Source organism: Anoplophora glabripennis, unplaced genomic scaffold (genome assembly GCF_000390285.2).
Source record: "Anoplophora glabripennis isolate ALB-LARVAE unplaced genomic scaffold, Agla_2.0 scaffold14, whole genome shotgun sequence".
Lineage (NCBI taxonomy): Eukaryota > Metazoa > Arthropoda > Insecta > Coleoptera > Cerambycidae > Anoplophora > Anoplophora glabripennis.
In genome coordinates this window covers 2,184,700-2,207,735 of record NW_019416352.1, presented here as the reverse complement: position 1 = coordinate 2,207,735, position 23,036 = coordinate 2,184,700, and the positions used below count along the sequence as shown (strand labels likewise).

General features: G+C 33.1%; 1 protein-coding gene across 1 annotated transcript in view; it reads left to right on the top strand.

The window, feature by feature from the left end:
* The first annotated feature begins 5,014 nt into the window (after positions 1 to 5,014).
* The window catches only part of LOC108904060 (ecdysone-inducible protein E75), a 198,874-nt gene continuing 180,852 nt past the window's right edge, over positions 5,015 to 23,036 (top strand). The window contains exon 1 of the mRNA XM_018706445.2: positions 5,015 to 5,291. Coding sequence (XP_018561961.1) covers positions 5,099 to 5,291 — 193 coding nt within the window. The 5' untranslated portion in view covers positions 5,015 to 5,098. The remainder of the gene's footprint in view (positions 5,292 to 23,036) is intronic.

The window sequence follows — 23,036 nt, the reverse complement described above, 5'->3', positions numbered from 1 at the left end:
ACAGTAAAATTTTAAGTGGTATTTAGTGAAATGGCTTGTATATACAGTATGATGCAAATATATGGAATAAATTCATTATTTCAAAAATGGCATACATTGACTGATAAAAGTATTACATTCTAAATCACTGTCCTGTCACATTTACAATTATTTGTTTGGTTCAATCTGACACTAATTCACTATAAATTAGTAATGAAGCTTGTAGAAACTGAACGAATCGAAATTTTAATTATGATTGGCTGTGGAGATAAAGAACCGAAGTTTGTAATTTATTTAATGCTAAATACCCCAATCGTGAACCTGTTTCTCAATCAGTAATAAGTAAAATTGAGAAAAAGTTTCGAGAAACGGGCTACAAGTGGAAGAAAATCAATTCCTGAGGCCAAAAAACTTGACGTAGTACTTGCGTTTCAAGAAAATCCTCATACTAGCTCGACGCAAGTCGCACTGGATAATAATTTGCACCAATCAATCTTGTTAGAGTACCTACTAAAAAAGGATAAGTGTCATCTTTACAAAATACGGATATTTTTATCCTTAAAGACGTTAGAAGATGACTTTGATAGAAGAATCGAATCTGCGAAACCATTATGGAACGATCTATCAGAGATAGGAGTTTCATAAAAAAGGTACTCTTCTCTTCAGATGAAGCTACCTTCATGCTCAATGGTCATGTAAACCACCAGACGTGGGCAAGTAAAAATCCATATTGAATGGAGGAGGAGTCTAGCACACAATATCCAGAAAAGGTGAAAGGGCCGGAATTATAAACAACCAGATTATAGGGCCATACTTTTTTAAAGAGAACTTAACTGGTCCTCGATATCTAGAGTTTCTGCAGGGTTACCTGTTGCCACAACTGAATCAGCTATTTCCAAATAGAAATGATTTGTGGTTCCAGCAAGATGGGACACCCCCACACTACACCGTTGATGTACGGGCTTACTTAACGTTTTCCATGGTAGATGGATAGAGAGGAGACGATCGATAGAAGGGGCTCCAAGGTCTCCAGATTTGACTCCATTAGACTTCTTCTATGTTGAAGACCAAAGTTTATCAAAGTCGACCAAATAGTCTGTAAGAGTTAAAAGAGCGTATCGGAACGGATATTGCAGACGTAACCCGTGAAGTTCTAGAAACCATTAGAGAAGTATTTACTGCTCGATTAGCAGATCTTTCAATTCAAAATTTAAAATTGACGTGTTTCAGGATTTTTTTCAAAAGTCGTCCATTTTTTAAATGAATTTATTCTATACATTTGCATCATACTGTGTAGTGTCAAGGTGCATTTATTTCAATGTTTAGTGACGATATGATGTGTTTGTGTGTCTTCATTGTCAGCATGCATTGTTGTCTGTTGACAACAATGCATGCTGTAGCTGTAGCTCCCAACTAACTGTCTATTGAGGTTATATTACTGTCCGGCGGTTATAAAAATTTCGAAAAGTTAAAAAAAATGTTAAAAACTTACGATATGTGATCCTAAAAGTTTAAATATGACACCCGTCCTCTTTTAAAGATACCTAATAATATTTGCACTACAACTAGTCGTGTTAATCTAACACTGCAATTAATACAGAAGAGAAACCAGTTCTGGTATATTTTCAACGAATTTACATCATTATGGTAAAAGTGTTGAACGTTATACATACCCACTTATTATTTATAATAGAGGCCTTCTCCGTGTCAATGACATCCTAACTGCGATATTTATTTTCGAATAATAATTAATTTATAACGCTTTCTATGAATTCAGCTTCTAATTAGCGCAAAAGATAGAGTGGCCGATGGCCAGATACAATTACTTCGAGATAATTGTTGTACGGCGATTGGCTGATTGCCGTGGTAATGAAAATCGAAAGTGTGTTATCAAACTTGGTGCATCTCGATGCCTCGTACGTCTAAGGAGAGTTGGAAGAGGTAAAAGTGAGAGTCGAAAGAAAGAACCGTTCTCTTGTTAAAGCAAGCGTTTAGCTGGTGCGGCATATTAGAGGAAATTAGTTTGTATACGGACGGGCTGGTCCTACAATAATTGTACGAATAACTTTAAAATGGCATAACTCGGTCAAAAAAAATTGTAGGGACTTGATTTTTTTTTTCAAATTGCTTGTTAGAAAGTGCACTTTACGAGAGCCTTAAGAAAAAAGAATGGTTGGTCTTTATCAGGACATGGGCATGAGTCAACATTATCTGCATCTGTCTGAATGTTATCTGATACTGATGCTTCTACAATATTTTCAATTTATTTTATTTATGATTCTCTATAAAATTTCCTGGGAAGGTTACACTGTCAGACATTTTCTTCGCCAATAATATTCTTTATTATTCAAATAAGTATAGCTTGTTTTTAAATATTACCTAACATTGACATTGGCATTACGTAAATATGCAAATGTAAAAGAAAAATACAATATATATGAATGACAACAATTCAATGTATGGTAATTATATTCTCTGTGTTTATGTGTATATGTCAAGTATTGTAATATTCCAATTAAAGAAATACGATTAAAAAAAATAATGACCGCCCAGAAAGGAATTAGCGGAATTGTACCCTTTAGTCAGTTTGGTCATATGTTGCAACAAAATATTATGGCTCTGTTTTAGTTTATTAAATATTTTGAGATATCTACGGCAAAAGGGAAAAATTCTTTTGTTTCACAAATTGAACTACATATTTTTTATTTTATCACACCATGAATAAATAATAAATTTAGAATGTCAGCATTTGGATAAATGTTAACGTTTTCCATTCTTTAACAATAAATAATACTCAAATAAATATTCACTGTATGTGTTAAATTGACAACAATAAACTGGTGACAGATTAGGTGCTTGTTTTGAAGTTCCACTAAAAATTTCACAGCCATCCTCGCAAGAAATTATGCGATATCCGTCGACTACACGAAAAACAGTAAATACCTTAAAAACCAGAAGAGATAGGTATAGGGAACCATTCGAAAGAGAACAAAATTGTTCATCAGGTTGTGTAAAAATATACAGGGTGTTCCATTTAATAAAAATAAGTTAAGATGGTTTAAAGTTGACTAAATTCGGCATTAAATTTCTACCACCCTGTATGAAATTAGGTCATTTTGAAATTATGGCAGGAAAGCTTAGAGTTTTAGTTATGTCCCCTATAAATTTTATCGCTCTGATTTTATTATTATAAGTGCTTTTTAATTTTAAAAAAAAAATTATATATCAAAAAGGGTTAACTTTAAGCATAGGAAACCTTTATGAAAGTTCACCTAAAATTTGACGTAGAATCCAAAATTGCAATAATATACAGGGTGTTCCATTTAAAATAACGAAGATAACGGCAACTTCCGGTATAACCGGAAGCGTTGGGTGGACGCCATTATTTTAGTTGAGAATTGCATGCTCGAAAACACTATTCCCCACATTTTCAAAATTAAAATCGAAGTGCTCTCTGAAATATGTCTAATGTCGCGTCACCGTGAGACACCCTGAATGTTATATAATTTTATCAGAATAAAATTGTACATTAAAAAATGTAATAATTTACAGGGTGTTCCATTGAAAAAATAATAAGTTGTATCTGCCACATCGACATTTAAATTTGAATTGTTTTTTTTTGGTTGCTACAAACAGAAACTTCATAAAAAACACTACAACTTTTATTTCAACAAAATTTTTATGTCTTGCAAAACTAACCAAGATAAGTGGGGTGGGAAAGTTAAGTGGGACACCCTGTACATAATAATATATTTATATTGAGAAACAGTGGCTGGACCCCTTACATTTGTGGTAATTATTTGGTATAGTGGCACCCTCCCAAATCTTCACAAAACTTTGTCTATCCCCCTATTTTCGATGCTGCTGAACACGAATCTGAAGTTATTTTTGTGCGGTCGAACCTAATTTTTGAGAAAAAAAATTTTCTAAATTCTAATCTGAATATTTCAGATGACACTACGTAGAACTCTGTATATTTGATGTAGCTTTCAGAACATCTGTTATGAACAATTAACACTGTTCACGAAACACATTTTCGCAAATTTCAAGTAAAAAAATATGTATTTAATAAATACAAATTTTGTAGTTTGAATCTGCCATTTGTAATTCGTGATGACAACATTGAGTTCCTCCACTCTCATTCATCTCTGTTCATCTCAATTTTATTTATTAAATACATATTTTTTTTACTTCAAATTTGGGAAAATGTGTTTCTTAAACAATGTTGATTGTTTATTACAGATGTTCTGAAAGCTACATAAAATATACAGAGTTCTACGTAGTGTTATCTGAAATATCCAGGTTAGAATTTTGAAAAAAATTTTTCTCGAAAACTGAGTTCGACCGCACAAAAAAAACTTCATATTCGTGTTCAGCACCATCGAAAATAGGCGGGTAGACAAAATTTCGTGAAAATTGGAGAGGGTGGCACTATAGTAAATAATTACCATATTTTTATTTTTATTTAATTATGATGATATGAAGGGATATTATGGTCGCAAAAGATTTTTTGCTTAATTCCGGACTCCCTGTACATGTTTCCATGGCAGGCGCCGTAATCAAGCTCAGAAAAGGCGTGGAAGCGTCGCAAAACGGCGGGACTTCGCGGGAGCCCCTCGTAGATGCGGTCGGCCGGCGATGTGACACGGAGCAGAATTTGGCAGTTCGGAGGAGAAACCAGAACGCAATAAAGACCACGCGAAGTGTACGGAGAGGCTCGCGACCTGAAATCGATAAGCAGTCAGAGCTAGCGCTGGGTTCATGAGCCGATTTCAAGGACAAGGCCAAGCCGGAGCGCGGCACGGACTCGCCGCATTACAGAGCCGCGAGCTCATTCGTTCGCACCGTGTCAACATAGCGCGCCATACCGCCACCGGTCCGCCAGATCCGAAACCTCCCGTCGAAGTCACCCCGCAAGTGCATGTGCCAGACAGACATGGGGCGTTAAGGGTGCAGCGCAAGCGCGCCCCTGCGTTTCACCCGAACTGCATTTCAGTTTCACTTTCATTCTCATTCTATCTCGGACTAGCCCCGAAACGCGTGTGGATCTCTGTGTCATCGCGGGACATGAGCGGAACTTTTACTTTTTGAACCAGTGCGATACATAACACCAGTGACCATGCAGGCCGCCACCATTGTGTTTAAGACCGAGCCCAAGGAGTTCCGCATCCCGAACGGGCCGATTGTGTCCTCCACGTCTTCGCCGACGACCGCTGGTAACACCATGCGGCCACCGCCGCCCCCCCCGCCACCCAAAATTAAGGTCATCGAGAACAAGCTCGAGGAACCCTCCAGCTCCATCCCTGATCTCGGTAAGCACCAAAACTCCCCAGAAATACTTATTTAAGACTGTTCCGCTTCACCATTTGGTTATCTTTAGAGGTTAAGGACCTTCCAAAGGACACCACCGTAACCACTTAATTGTTTACCCGATCTCGGTCGTACTGTTGATAGATACGTAGATATATATAGTACGTTATGTATATAGATAATACACTTCTAGTAAGTCAAAGTTTAAGGCATGATTAAAAGCAATACAATTGGAAAGAGAATATAAAAACATCCGCGAAAGTATTCTTAGTAATAACACCGCAAAGTTAATAATAGCAATTACAGAAATTTTAACACAGTTTCCAAATATAATAATTCACTTATGTAGTTGTAAAACTGCTGTCGCAGATTCATCTACAATGTAGAAACTGCTCTGTAACATATATAATTTTGAATATTCTTTAAACGAAAGCAAATTTGTTTTTAGGAACTAGGAGTCGACAGATAGTTGATGTATAGTTACACATATTTGTATCACTATCACTTTTCTTTTATGCGTTTAATCTATAAAATGGGTCTATTAAAAAATCAGATGTGCAGTAGTTTGCAGGTTATTTCTGTTCTGAATTATTATGGACCCAAAACAATTATTGCATGTTACTGCATCCTCAAAATTTTGATAAAATCGCTAGTTTCCCCATAAATCTACCCCATAACTGATCCCTGAGTGGATCAGGGAATTGTATACAGTTAATAAGGTACTCAGTGCAACACATCTTAATAGATAAAGGTAACTGGACAAATTTCTTATCTGTTGCATAAATACAAAATACAAATACACACATACCGAGATACATGCACAAATATATGTACAGCAAATACATAAATAGTTCTTGTTAGTAGATAAGAAACGCTCTTATTTGTACTACTATTTTTAAATATATGTCGCACCCACACTACTCGAGCCAATGTAAACAAATGTATAAAATGGGATATTACCGTGGAGCGCTCGAAACTTACCCACTTTACCTGACAGCTACTGATTTCGTTCGGTGGTGCTGTCCACTTCAAACACCAAGCCAAACCAAAATAATGTGTTTGAGAATCAGGAATGTGGTGCGATATGGAGTCGTGATAACAAATATTTTTTCGAAGGTCGGTCAACTGATAACATTTGAATATGTTTAATTTATTTTAATGTTAGGCCACCAAATAGATTTTTTCGTAAGCGGATCCCTGTCCACTTTTGACACGGCTGGATTATTTCACTTTATATACAGGGTGACCGGAAGAGTCATTTACTGAGAATATTCTTCCGCTTCTTCCGCTTCTAATGCTTCAATATCGGTGTTGCTTTAGATTTCGCAATTCACACTGCCAAAATTTATACAAATATTATACGGGGTGTAATTTTGAATGGGGGGGGGGTCATATTTACACGGAAGCTACCTTTGACCTTTAGAAACACAACAACGTTTCACTAAATACTACCTTATATCCTATTCACATATCACATCAGGTGTAAAGTCTACTTGCATATTCTAATCACGTAAACAATGATAAAAAACGTGCTGCTGCGAAACTATTAGTCGCAAGGGGTTGAACGGCAATCCCCGCTAATGACTAGCTTTTATTTCATGCGTATCATTCGCGTATCATTTTGTTTCTATTTTATGTTGTTTTGGATTAATTTAAGATGTCTAGCATTGATTCGCCTAAGTTAGTTTAATAATTATGTATATTTTTACATGTTTGTATAAAACGTTTTCTTGCAATTATAATAATATAAGGTTTCATTTTGCGCACACTTCTAATGATAAGGGAGATATTGATGGTAAAAATGTGCGATAAGAGCATTACATTATTTCCTTCTAAGATTCTTAGTTACAATCTTGTGACTATATCTCCTTTACCAAGATGTCAAATCAAAACGATCTTTCCAAAGTAAAAATATAAGGGATGTTCAGTTAGTTCTATACCTCTCTAAACTGATGCACAACTGATTTCCGAATATGTGTTTTAGAAAATTAAAAATGTTCCATACAATTTTTATTTTTGTTTTTACAATTTTTTCTTACATCGGAAAATAATTCGAAATCTATATGACATATATGATGGACCATCCCTTACAAAAATCAATGCAATACATTTATTAACAGTAAATTGGAGTTTTTTCGTATAGTTATCTACGTGTTTATTAATATTTTAAGATTGAAAAAACTACCTATACCCATCCAAATTTTCAATCAATTTTGTTAATGTGTTTATTATATACTATATAATTGTTTAGAAACATCAAAGGTAGCTATAAATTTGTCACAAGTTTATTTGTCAAAATATGCTCACTGTAAATCAGTCTTTAAGACCAAACTGTATCGATATACGTTGAGTTATATTGATGGATATATTTCCAAGAAAATTCAAATCTCAAGGTTGCTAAATGCACCAGCAATAATGTCATTTGTTTACCATACTAAATCATTAAAATGCTTGATAGTATCGATCATCAATATTGTTTTCTATCAGGAATATTTTGCACAAATAAGCGTATGCGTACCGTTTTATAAAATATTCAGAAATTTAATTAATTAATTTTATTTAATTTACCCAACGGGAGAAACCCGATTACAGGTTGAATATTACAGCTACAATAAATATACATTAACACAAGAACCATAAACATTTAAAATAAGCAAAAATAAAAATAAAAATTACCAAAAAGTACAAACGTCAATCAGAAACAATGTCAGTCAATCAATAAATAGCAAAACGGTAGTAAAGTCACATAAGAATTAGTATATCTAAAAATCATCATAAATAACTACATAAGTAATACAAAAACAAAAAAGAAATTAAAATCCGAAAACTCTGTTCTGAGAATAGAAAATTCTTTTAATATGTGCTATAGAAGTATTGAAAATGTCCAGGCTATTCTCCGTATTATGATAATTAAAAAGCATTTGATGTAAAGGAGACCACCGCAACATGTTTGTGCGCGAAGAAGGAAGACTGAACAAACTATTTGGTCTGGGAACATGGTAATTTATTTGCGTTGTAAGCTCAATGCAATCAATCAATATTGTGGTTGACAATTTTGTACAAGAACATTATCGAGTACATAACCCTCCTCCTAATTAAACTATGCATTTCAATTTCAAACCTATCCAATAATAAATCTTGAGGATATTCGAGAGCTGGATAGACTCCATCTAAGATGAAACTAGCCGATTTAAGAAACCTCTGCACTTTTTTTAATGTAACAATTATAATATGGAGACCAAACCACAGAGGCATATTCTAACTTGAGTTTAACAAAGCACGTGGTACGTAATGTAGACATATTCTTAAAGTCCTTACTATTTCGAAGAATAAAACCCAAGTTTTTGTAAGCCCTTGTGACAGATTCAGCAATATTTGCAGAAAAGGTTCATTTTGGGTCAAAGATGACCCTTAAGTCCTTAATATGTTCAGGTCTAACCAGTACCTGATCACGTAGGCTGTAATTAAACTAGATACTAGTTTTACGGGAGAAAGACATTACATTGCCCTTTGAAACGTTTAAGGGGAGCCGATTATTATCACATCAAATGGTGAGCAAATTCAAGCTGTGCTGAAGCCTATTACAATCAGATACAGAGTTGACATTGGCATAAATTTTCAAATCGTCAGCAAATTGTAACATTGATGAAAATGATAAAAAACAGTGGTCCTAGTACTGACCCTTGAGGAACGCCTGATGTTTGGACTAAATATATCTGATTTGTAACCACGACATTGTACAAATTGAACACGAGTTTACGAAGCAATATACCACGATCTAATTTGTCGAAGGCTTTAGTGAAATCTGTATATATAACGTCCACCTAACCTCTCATATCCAAAGTCTCAACAATAAATTTTGTAGCACACACAAGATTGGACACTGCTCAGGAACAATTAAGTTTTTAGCATAAAAATAAATATGCGCGAATAATAATTTCAAATAATTTAGAGAAGTTGCACAAAATAGCAATATATATATATATATAGTTTTCAACATCCTCCTTGTTATCCCTTTTAAAAACTGAACACACACGAGACTGTTTCCATAAATCAGGGAAGGTGTTAGATCTAGGTGTTAGGTGTTAGATTTGATTAAAGATCGTGCATAACGGTTTGGAAAATAAGCAAGCACAATCCTTGATAATAATGGCCGGCAAGTTGTCTGGACCCATCGTCATATTTGCCTTCAGTCTCTTTATAGAATTTAAAATTTTATCTTCCGTAATTTCAGGAATATATGGGATGTCATTATCGTTTACATAGTATTGTGAATTTAAATAAAAATTGGTGGAATCGCAATTAGACCCATTATATGACAATGAAGATGATATACGAGTAGAACCCTTTTCTGAGTTTACAAAGTTCCAGAATTTTTAGAATCGCTCATAATTGTATTTTCGGACTCTAGTATATAATTTGTATAAGCAATCTTGATGGCAGATTTTACCTGGGAACGAATATTTTTAAAGTTAACATAATCATTAAGCTATTTAGAAGTATTAAATTACGAGGTTTAAATATTTTGTCATCCTTATTAAGAGAATAATACAAATTTTGGTAGTCCACCATTCCTTATTTCGTTTTTGTCCAAACCTACCCCAATGAGTTGTTTTTCTCACTATTTAACTTCACTTGATCATGATTAATGTTTCTGTCGATGTTGTTGGCCTTACATTTATTTAACTTAATCATATTTTATTGGTATATGCCCACATACTAGATGCCTTTAGACTCTAGCCCATTCTATATATAGTCCAGTCGGCAGAGGCCGAAAAGTTACTGTTGGTGACATTTTCTTGATAACTAAATTAAAAAAACGGTGACGTATAAAACCCTACCAAAGCTGCAAAAATGAAGATAATTGAATTTTGCAAATTGCTTTTGGTTTCTGCATATTTACACTATGTGTATACCAAATTTCAAGTGTCAGATTCGAACAAATTTGGCAGTTTCGAGTTTCAGATGCCGATGGATGTATAAAACCTTATAGAACAAAAAGTTTTGCTCTCCTGATTTTCGGCTTTAGCGTCATTATTGTATATATATTGAACTATAGTTTTCGAAAGTTTTATCACTTTTTGTTTATAATTGATATTTTTACAGCAACTTTAAAAAATTGACGTTTTATACCGTTTTTTCAATCTCACGGCTTTGTTATTGCAAATTTCGTAATCGGACCACCGCCATTTTGTAGCTAGTTTTATTACGAACAAAATCATGTCCTAAGCATTTTTTCGTACAGAGTTATCCCGCTGAGTTATTTAAAGAAAACTACTAAAAAAAAATTTTTCACTATTAAATTGTTATAACTTTTTTTCCTGATAAAATACTTTGTCAGCAAATTAGCCTGTTATTGTACTCATCATTTAAAGTATTTCTGTGTAGTTATTTCCGGGTTATCAAGGTTTGACACAGGCCGAACCTCTACCAACTGGACTAATATGCATACATTGAAACAGCCTTCTCTGGTAGTTGCTGACAGATATAAATACAAAAAAACTGGTTCCTTATTATGGGAAGATTAATTTCAAATTGACGACAATATGTCAATAACGAATTCGTGATTGGCGTCTTAGGACGAGTGTTTTGCACCCGTCCGTGAGAGCTGACACACCACATGGACATTATGTTTTGCTCTTTATTTACTTTCTTTAAAGTGTTTTTGTTTTTACATCAAACGGAATATCCTTAAAAAATTAATAATATTAAGAACAGATACAACAGAGGAAAGGAAATAGAACAATACGTTACCAAACAACTTGGTCAATTCGTGGATTAAAATCGGTAAACGGAAAACAGGTTTAATCGTACCGTCGCGTCAATTCGGTATCTAGAAAACGCATCTAGCTAATCGCCACGAGATTGATGACTCAGTCCAACGATTTGCTCTAACAAAAGGCAATTGTTTATAAGTTGAGAAAACCGCATTCTGCTAAATTGCGCAGTCGAATCCCCACGTGTTATCGTTTTCGTTTGATAAGAATGGCAATGATAAAATATTAACAATCCTGACCCTGATAATTTATTTTCGAGCCGGCAAGGCCACGGTTATCTTTATCTTCGCCTGTGGCGAAGGTAAATTTGATAACAGGATGGTATTGTACTTATCGCGGGTATTATAACCGAGCCGTACGCGTTTTATTCCTCTATTAGTTAATTAAATTCTAATGGTGATGCATTCGCCATTGCCAATGTTATATTAATGTAATAAACTGTAATGACTAACAGTAATTTGGAGGTTGACTGAGTTAATGGGGATTGGTTACGCGTTTACAAATTTTATGTATCAGGGTTGGATTCGTGCAATTTGTTATTGAGATAATTGCTAAAAAATATTTTTGAGATTAAAAAAGTAATCTTTAAAATGCAGAAGTAGGATGTATGTTTTATCGTGGCTGAATTTCGAGTTGGCAGTTGTCCATAGTGAGTTCTGCTATTAAATTCGAAACAATTTCTTTGAAGGTTTGCAGCATAATATAATACATAATTTCAACATGCCACGTGTGTGTGTTTTTTCACTAATATGTGCTATATATTGAATATAGTTTTTTAAAAATTGTGAGCACATTTTATTGGGATTTATTTTTTTTATGTTTAATTGAAATTAGCTTTATAGTTTCAAAATAAACAGGGTCATTAAAATAGGGAAAAATGAGTAGAATACGAATACGCTATTAAAAAAAAGATTAAATCTATATTTACCTGAAAAAAAAAAATCAAATAATTATTTAAACCCCCTTTTCGGGCCGTAGTATTCGGTCACTAACCTAGCTTTTATTGTGTTTTTAATAGTGAACGACAAAAACAGACCTTCTTACCTCATGAATGAATAAGATTTTTTTTACATTTTAAATATTACCAAATATTATTTATTTGTTAATAAAAACAAAACACATCAAACAACAAAAAATAATTGTTTTTGATTGCTAGATTAATCAATATTTTTAATATTGTTAACGTTTTTACTATGTTCTGTAATTGAATTGAGTTTTTAGTAATTGTATGTTCAATTAATTATTCAGTTTGTAGTACGTATATCTTATTGTGTGACTTATTGCTTTTCAAAGACTAGTATGGTAGCTACCTATTTAAAGTGACATTACGGCTAAAAAAACACCTATTCCTCAGTCCATAGCACTTTGTTAAGTAGGCCTTTGATTTTGAAACCAATTGCAAGATGACTGGGGAAATCAGCTGTTTCGCTTCAACGTTCTAACGCTGTGTGGTGTGCCGGCGCGTTCCCAGTCAGTAAATGTGATGCAAAGTAGGGCGCCGAGTTAACGGGAGTTAAGGGGAAAATTTGCTTATTTTCTAAAAGATCGAGAAACATTTTTTTTTTCGATTTTCTGTCATGATTAGGCCTTCCTCAAAACGCAAAACTAAAAGGAAACATAACTTAGGTCCCTCTGTTGACGATTTTGTGAAATTTGAGCTCCTCTTCAAACGTCAGACGTTGTTTTATTGCTATGTTTGAAATTAAGTGTACCTGCACCGTTTTGGAGAGTGGAGACCTGTTTGTCGATATATTTTATGAAAGCACTGTACTCATAGCCAGACGATCACAATGAAGTTAAATAAACAAATTGTAAACCATTTATCTTATCGTAAATATGCTACTGTATCACAACAGACTTGCTGCTGCATTTTTATCTACATCAAACCCATTGAACTGTTTATTTTCTTCAAAATAAATTTCAATAAGTGGACGCACTAAAAACTTTTAACTAAATTAACCTGTACATCCTTTTTCATTTTCAGTATCCTCTCATGGATTTTCATGAAATTTTAATGGCAAGACGTTAACCTTTTGTTCGTTTTTGCTGAACGTTAAAATAATATTTTTTCAATTACTTAACCACACTGACAAACCTTTCTAGACAAATGAATGGAATTTTTATTTATAGCCACCTGATAATTTTATCGATTCAAGTTTGACATGAATGACATTACACTAATGGGTGATATCCCCACGGCGTGGTAACAATTATGAAACAATCGGTTTTTACAGTTGCTTGCTGTAAAAAACAAGATAAGGTATAAAACTGCTATCTGATGTGGTAGAAAATATTATGAGTAGGGCTGTCACAAGTGCGCCCTATGACTAGCCGACGAATACCCCGAGCTTTACTATTTATGAGTAACATTTACAATTGTGAGTAAAAACCAACTAAACCAAGCAATAGTCACATTGAATGTGATTTTAACAAAAAAATAAAGTAAATATGATGTCTGTGGCAAATGGATGTTATTTCATTTTTAGTTTAAAGAACCTACTAACTTAATATACAGAGTTTGACATTTATGTACGAAGTCAGTGGCGGTGGCAGGAATTTAAAAATAATTTTAATGCGTTACAACGTTATTTTGCTCTATTAACACTCTTTCACTATTTTTTTTCATCTCTAGTTTTGTCTACAGTTATCCAATATTTTTTTTCTTTCATTTAAGCCCGTATGTCACTGTGAACTTTTGTTTTACGCGATTCATCTGACAGTACAGTCGTCACTTAAAATGTCCACTAAAGTAACTGAAATTGTTCATTATCAATCACATACATCGCAATGTAACATACTGAACATAAAGAAATATCCAGCGTTATAAAATTACCCAGTACAGCAGCTGTAAGGGTAGATTTCTTTTAAGCATCTGTCAGTGTTTTCCTGATTATTTAAATGATACGGTCCTCGATAGTCCGACAGCAAACACCCGCTTAAAACATGATTATGTAAAATTGTAGATTTTTTTTTGTATACCTACATTAAAAAAAATATTTGCAAGTTGCCCATATGCGGTCGGTTACTCAACAGCTTAACTTTTCCACCCGTCACGCTGTAATTATGATTTCCTCGTGAGGAACAGTAAATATTTGTTCTGTTAATCTTAATGGCAACAAATTAATTGTTGAGACGGTGTCATTGATACTAGTTAACTAGATCAGACCGGAGCGGTTGATAGTTGCATCTCTCCGCCTTGGGTCGGTGCAGTTGCAAAGCGAAAAAGCCAACAACCCGTCCACTAGGTCGTTTGCCTCTCGCGCTGACTCCTTGGGCACGGTTCTTCGTTCTAATCGAAAGTTGTCAACCCGGCTTGTTATATCGGAGAGATTCGCGATAGATATTAGAAATAAAATCATAATTTCTAATGAGAATATGTCATGAATTGACATAATTATGAAAATTGAATAATCTATTTGTCATTATAATTACAAACACAAACACTTACTTCCAGGAAGTAAGTTTCTTCCCTAAAATTCAATATTACTTACAGCCAACGGAGCTTGTGGAGTAGAACAGCATCAGCCATTACTGTGCATGCGTTGTGCGCCGTGTGAGTGTGCTCTATTATGGATGAAATGGACAGTTTATTACCCTAATGACGTTTGGAAAGCCTCACTAATTTCATACAATTTAATTGCCCGATTAGTTGACCGAGACTTAACCAGAACTGAACGTATTTTGCCTAGTATAAAAAAATAGTGGTTTAATAAATAATCTCTTAGATTAGAATGATAATTAAACTACCTTTTACCAATGCTAAATTAAACGGTAGAAAAAAGATAAAATTTATTTTCTATAATATCTGTCATGCCATTTTGAAAGGTCCTCTTGCTTGTAGTTCCAATAAATACACAAATAAAAATGAGATGAGGCAAAAAACATTTGATTTAAGTGCCAAATGTTACATTTGAGTAAATAAGATTAACAACTAATGTCTTTCAACAAATAATAAACTAAAAATGATGTCTCCCATATACAGAGTGATTCAGAAATGGTGACCAAAAATGAATGAATTTTAAGGGGAGTCTTTCCTATAAAATTTTTATTTTTGGTCATCATTCGTGAATCACCCTATATATTTGTTTCGATGAATGTCATTTTACCAGTTCTTAAAAATCTTTTACCGTTTTATGCTCAGTATCTTGCTACTTACGGACATGCAAGGTAAGGTAAGACAATTATAGAACCTAATCTATTGTAGATGAAAAATTGTCAAAATATTTCGATATTTTTACATTGAAAAGGCAATAAAGTTTAATGCATACCTAAATATGACTTCTTACACTTGCATTTAGAGAATGAATTCCTAGATAAAGTTTTAGGGTTAGAATAATCACAACATTGTAAATTTTGAATTTTTGTTTATAATCTTAAGTTGAAGGGCTCATAAAACCTAAACCACTTTTTTTCAGTCAGTGGTTGTACTTTTTTAAAAACTGCAATTGACAAGACGAGTATATGAAACACAAAATACACAAATTCTACTCACATCTGTAACAAAACTGGAAATAAATTGGAAAAATCAAATCTACTTATAAAAAAACAAATAAATAAATAAAAAGTTAAGGATGTATTTTATGTGCAGAATTAAATAGCCAACTGTTTTTAATTTTCTACCATTAATTATTTATTTTATATTACTACCAATATTTCTGCTCTTGGATCAGTTTTATACGTAAAAATTGCAATTTTTGTATACCTGTTTAATTCCAACTATTTAATTCAAAGAGCTGAATTAACAAGAAAATTATAGTAAAAAAAATGTTTACATCTGTGTCTAAAACTAAGTATTTTTGGCATTTCTTTTTAATATTACTTTTTCAAAACGAATACCACAATTATGACTATTATTGCTACAGGCAAGGGGGATCATGCCCCCCCTTTAATAGATGTTTCAAAAGTGTTTAGGTTTTGAAATGCGTGAGCTTTCTTTTTTCAGAGACCAAGCAAAAATCCTATCTACGCCTATGGGTACAGTCATCCTAAAATTGCTTTTTTGTACGTATAGAAGTTCGATTTTGCTCCTTTTTTATTTAAATCGAGTTTTTCTGAGAAAAAACAGAAATGAGTCCTTGCTTAATTGTTAGGCTCAAACAAAAAAAAAATAATAAGCAGCATCCGATGAAATTTGATCAAACAAACAGCTGCGCGTAGTTCAAACAAAGACGACTTTGCCAAGAGATTCACGGTACTTCAGCAATGACATGTTATTGTGTTTTTATTTTTTCCCGAGCTGAGCTCGCGCCAATATAAACAAACACCTCGCGATATCAACGCTAATTTCGCTTTCTTTATACTTTCTAGAGCACCAGCCTGACTCTCAGCGCGCCACAATAGTTGCCTATGCTCGAGATACGTTTTCGTCCGTTTGTCGTGTCGTTATGCCACCAATCTGCTAATTAATCGTCAGGCTTAGACCTGTGTTTATGCGAGGTTGCGAGGATATCACGGGTGACTAGGTCGCTATTCCATTCATGATATTATGAAATCGGGAACTAATAAACTCGCTGTTCCCACAAGTGTTCCATCAAAAATATTAATCCCTGCAACGGGATACGCTTTCAAAAATCGTCCATAACAGTTCATTCTAAAATGAAACTCAAATAGCACGCGTTATCTCCAGCAACCTTTGCAACCTTTGGTTGTTAGAAACACGTATCATACGTTTGTTTTTTGAAATTTCGTCATGGGAAATGAATTTTTTTAATTTTTTTTAGTAAATTTCATACCTCGCCGCTGGAGAAGCCAGTGTGATCTCAAACAACGGAGCGCGTTAGTCAAAGCGAATGCACAATTGCGAATTGGGCTATGCATTGTTGTCAAATCTCGTAATTTAAAAGAAAGCTTGTTCAAAAGCAAATTTTCACACCACCCGTTTCAAATAACAAAAAATAAATAATGATATACTTAATAAATAATATATAAAAATAAATAATAACTCTGAAACAGTATTTAACAATTAATCTAACAGAAATCTCAAACATTAATAAATAATGGTGAATTAAATACATAAAAATAAGTTAATAGTCTGTCTTATTCATCTGATTTTTAACATACCTGAAATCTTGTGACTAATACTGGTACCACGGTGTTTAAAATTTGTGATTTCTCACTCTTTGAGTCTATGAGTCTAACTTTAGTGTACCTATTGACGTACAAAGCTCCAGTAATCTTTTAAATACTAAAAACACAAAAATATACGTTACTAAACATTGAAATAGTTAACTCTATAAAGTTATACACTTATACTACAGAGACACTTCACAAACTAAAAGAAAAATGAAGCATTGGTATTCGGTCATTTCCATTACGACGGATTAACGTGGCAGTTTATTTTTCACCCATTTACAATTACGTCATATCATACCACGTGTGAAGTCAATCACCAGTTGCGGCTATTCAGAGGCGGCCTTACGAAATCTTAACTCCATTGTCCTTCGTAAGCGTTCAGAACAGGATCAGATTCTGCTTAAATTTAAACTGTTCACGGTTTAATTTTCTTGATGTTTTGTTTACTTTGGATTAATTTAATATGTTTAGCACCTATTGGCTGCTCAAGTGGTCGAATAAGAAAAAAGAGTAGAAACACCGTATTTTGTTTAGATTTTTATCTATTAAATATTACCTGTTTTAACTGTTTTATGTCATTGCGTACATTTTTATTTTGAGTTCAGTCATTTTATGAGTGCTTTCGTTTCTTTAATTGGTGTTGTTCAAAATAATTATGTAGGTAGTTAAATTAATTCACTTTAGGCACTAAAATTTTTAAATTAAGAGTTGTATTTTTTTGTTACCCTTAAAACCCGTTGAATTAGATATCTCAGGAAATTGATAGAAAATTGTTTGATTAGAAATAGCACTATGCATATTGTGATGTGAATTGATCATACTCATAAACCCGTACATTTCGAATTTATATTTTTTTCAATCATATTATTGTTTAACTTGATTGTACTTAAATACGTGGAGGTGGTAGAAATATATACGCCCAGTTGAAGAAAGCGCGCGTGGGCAAACGGCTCACAAACACAACCGCACTGGGCGACCGGCCATAAATTTCAGTTGTTGACCAATTGCCTAGCAGTGCAGTGCAGCAACGCGGAATTATTTTATTGTTGATTATTTTTATTTAATAACTTTTCTAACCTAAACTAACAACTTTTCCTCATGCTTTCCTGGCAAGGATATGTTTATACCTTTCTATTGGTTCTTGTCGAGCAGTAATATATTTTAATGAAAATTTAAATGTTTTTTGATATGTCAACCAAAACCATCAATATAATAAAATTGTTCAAGGACATAAATAATTAAAATATGTTGTTGGCCAAATAATCTCTCCACATTATATACAAATTTTCATTATTTTTTACCCTTGGCAGGAAACTTTTTTAGGGACGCCTATGAAAGTAAATTTTATTGCTAAGCGTTTTTATACATGTTCAACTGACTTCGGAAAGACTATACCTGCTGAACTGATTTTCAATCTGTTGATAGTAAATTCTGAAACAGATCAAAACATCGATGACCTACACCTAATTATGACACACCCTGTATAGGTTTTTATTTTTTTATTATTAACTCCCTCGTTTTGTAGACGTTTAAATGATATTTTGCATAGACTTTGCATAATATATATATATATTAAGTAAATTAAAACTATGTGGAAAAAAAATTAAGCAAAAAACAGACGCTTGGTCTAAAAACAGTGCTTTTGAATCATGAATAATCTTAAAAAATTACTTCAATTAATGTGTATCCACTTTATCTAAACAGTTACATACATCTGTGTCGCTGTGTGTCTAAAACAAATACCTACCCTTCACAGAGATTTCAGATCCCCTTCAACCCTTATCTAAAATTGCACATTTCCACCCCCTTTCATTGAACAGAGGGACCGGTGTGTGCAAGTATGTCCTTTAATTCATAAATTGCACCCGGTTGCTCTTTATTGATATATTAAGGAATAATCGCATCCTTGTTATATTAGACAGGAATTGGTATACCCTCAATGGGAGCTGTTGAATCACTCAGAGAAAGGCCACTGTTGTAGTCAGATCACAATGCATTTAAAAAGTATTTTGCTGATACTTAATTTTGATTAGAAAACTAACACAATAAAATGTGTCTTTAAAAGCAGACGAAAAACGGACTCGGTATACACAAGCAAATTCTTCCAGAATTTTCAGATTCAAATTGTCTAGCTACTGCATTAGAAAATTGCATACTGCAGTAATCTTTTGTGGTTTTAAGCTTGAAAATTTAAATAATACGACGATCGTAAATGCAAAACTGATCGATAAGTCAACTATAAATATACCTACTATTTTAGACATGAAAGGAGAAAAACTAAGTCAATATAATGTCCTGTCCTATATAATAAAAAAATAACTGCTTACTAAAATTCGTACTTATATCTTATGGATACAAATTTTTTATATATTTTTTGTGTTGATTAAAGGAATTTGACGTAATAAGTAAATGTGGAATGCAATTTGTTTGTTATCGCCAAAGATACGCAAAGTGCAATGGGTTGCCGATATAAAGTTAGGTTATGTAAACTTAAGACCTCTAAAATGCAATGATTTTGATATTTTGCTGTTGTTATGGTAAAAATACTGATTAACGATTTAAGGGAAAAATAGAACGCATATAAGTTAATATTTGATGCCGAGAAAAATTGTTTGATTGTAGGAGAGTAAAATTGACAATTTATGCTACAAAGTTGGTATATCCATGTTGATAACATGGTGCAACGTACTGATTAAATTGAAAAATTCAATTGTAGCTTTCGATTATTGTAGGACTTTTCTTAAATGTTTAATAAAATTTTGTAAAACTGGAACGATCAATAAATTGTTTATAATTAAACCCTCTCCCAGAATTCTTCCCTAATATTAGAAGCACAGCCACCATAAACCATGCAGTTGTTTTATCTATCCCCAAAAATAAAAGTCCAGAGGATTTAAATCTGGACAACGCGAGGACTACGAAAACCCGCCATTGAAGCATGTAACATTCTTTACCTGACACCCTGTATAGTAAACACCTTTTGTTAAATAGTTTTACGACTGTTTTTGGCCTACTTTTCCAAATCGCTCGAAAATTTAAAAGTCACTGAACCACTACAGCTCTAAAAACCCTTATCCCTGCATATGGCTCCGTTCGTCTGCAATAAATGTTATGACTCTCAAAGGCCTTGACGGTCATTAAATCAGCGACCTTCTCCCCGGAGCTGCCATTGTTATTCATTTTAAAAGTTGCGAACATTGAGGAATGCGATTTGTCTGTACTACAACAACAAAACTACACACGAATGTGTTATATTAATAACATTGTTTATGTCCTTGACTTCGGGTCTTTATTAATGCCCGTTTTATTTCAGTTCTGAGTAGGAAGTCGACTGGTATCGGCCGCAAATAGGGTGGACCAAAAAACGTTATATTGGTCTCAATAAGAATTTTTTTCAGAAGTAACGAATTTTAAGTAAATGAAATATTTTCAAAGTATCCAAAGTGATGAAGGCAGTTTAGTAATAATTATATTTATTTGTTTTATCGCGTTACGCTAATTTTCTTGACCTTGAACTGTTGAAGTGCACTAATTAGATCAAAACATTTGCAATATACAACCATTAGTTATAATTGTTTCCAATGTCTACTATTTTTTTTTTAATATAACAATTGCAATATCTCAATTGCATAGGGTGATCAATATAACCTTCCAATCCCAATTATCTTGTTTGTTTGAGGACTGTTATGGCAAAACTAAAAGATAAATCAATTTCATACTTTTTGTGAATCCAGTTAGTTCAAGAGCAAAGCAAATAAGCGGTAAATGGAAAATATGATAATCAAATTGTATTTTTTAAGCAAAACTGTAGTAGTGGAAAGGTTATTCCAATCACCCCATAAAATAGAGTCGCTTCTACAACTAAAATCCTATACAGGATGGATCACAATTAGACGTAAAAAATCTAATTAAAATGCTCCTTTAAAAAGTTACGTGCTCTCAAAAATTTTGGCACCCTATGTTTATTTAACCAGAACATAACATCAAAGTGAGGGGACGAAACATTTGTACTGAAACTAAAACTTATGTTTCTAAGTTGGCAGTACCAGCAACAGCCAATCGTAGCGGGTAAATTTATTTCCCAATTAAATCTATACAGAGCGAGGTCAATTAAATCACTTCTTGCCACTTTTTTAAAAAACTTTGTTTCAAAAGAATTAGCCAGTTTTATTTAGGCCAATTTCATATTGAAAAGCACTTTGAATTTTATGAAATCATGGCTTTATTTTACAAAAGAATTTGTACAAGGCACAGGTTTTTTCTTAAAAATAATATGTTTATGACTTCCCCATTTACATAAGTGTAGAATGAGGGCCATTTTGGTGATGCATGTACAGGTTTCAAAAGCTATAAGAGATAGAAAAACGGTTAAATGGTGAAATTTTAGACCACTCTGTTGCTTTCTTTTCCCTTTCAACTTTATCTTTCAGTAAGAGCGCTATATTGAATAAATTGCTGAACGATAAAAACAGAAGCTTTTCCACAATGTCTCATAAGTATAAAAAAAAACAATAGCGACGCCATTCCAAGGAAATATAAGATAAGAAAAAGGTGCACTTACTTTTTAATAATGTACTCACTGTTCTAAATATATCGGAAGACAAATTAAGACCACCTTGAATACATAGTAAAAACACACATCATGTACTTCTAGTTGGTATCTAAACTTTTTATCTAACATTTCTAAACATAAAAACTAGAAAGTTAAGGTGGTACGATAAAATTTTTTGAATGTGAACATATTTCAAAATATGCATAAGAACTTGTGAGGACTGTATGTGAAAAGTATATCGATGTGAGAATAAATCATGAAGTTAAAATATATAATTCAGTGAAATCTACTAAAGACAAATATTAAATAAACTAACATTACTTAAATGACAATAAATACATTAAAATTATTTTGTAGGTTTATTTAATATAAGCAAGAGATTAAAATATATTATTTTCTGAATTCCAAACTTGAAAAATGAATATTTGTCATAAGTGTAAAAATATTGCTTAATACAGACATGTTCAAAGTATGCGCGGTCAGATTACCTCGCACACTCCACTTCTCCGCAATTTGGCTTCATTGGTTCCCGTGGTTTGGAATAGGAACCGTATACTCTAGGTGCTCTGTGATTCTAGATATGGCATATTTTTATGTTATAATCAATAGCGTATTATCTATTTCGAAACAGATAATGGTGTTATGACATTTGCACGCTACCGGATTTTCCAATCAAGTGATGACAATACTGTAAGATATTATTCACCATTAGAAAACAGATGCTGTATAGATTCCCAAGATAGAGCTAAAACTAAGTTAAATTTTTTAAATTCAACACACGGTATCGTGAAATTGAATCTAACAAATTTTTATTTGGTCTGCTGATATGTAGTACTACAATTTGGCCCATTCTTGTATATGAACAATGAAATTGTGTTAATATTTCTATTAACTTATGTTAAGAAGGCCACTTTTGCGTTAATTATTTAAAATTATTTGGTTACTTGGTCACTTTCTTTTTTAATACTTTAGTTGAATTGAAACCTTGCCTTGCCTCACAAAAAAATACATATGTATGTAAGTGACATACATAGATTTACTCGACTACTGAGAAAAAATATAAATAAGTTTGCATCTGAGAAGCTCCGCTCACAGATACGCACTGGTCACAGCAAAGAAACATTCCTATCCCAAATCGTCGCGCATGCTTCTTATTCGTTCTAGTCTATTATGTTCTCTCTCAATCTAGTGGAACTTTACCATGTCACAAAGGCAAACTTTTTTTTTAATTTTACAAATTGCTTTATTCAACGCGGTGATTCAACACAGAGAAGTATATGTAAATCATTTGAAGAAGATTAATCATACAATTACATCACTGACACTGACCTGGAAGTCAAATCAGT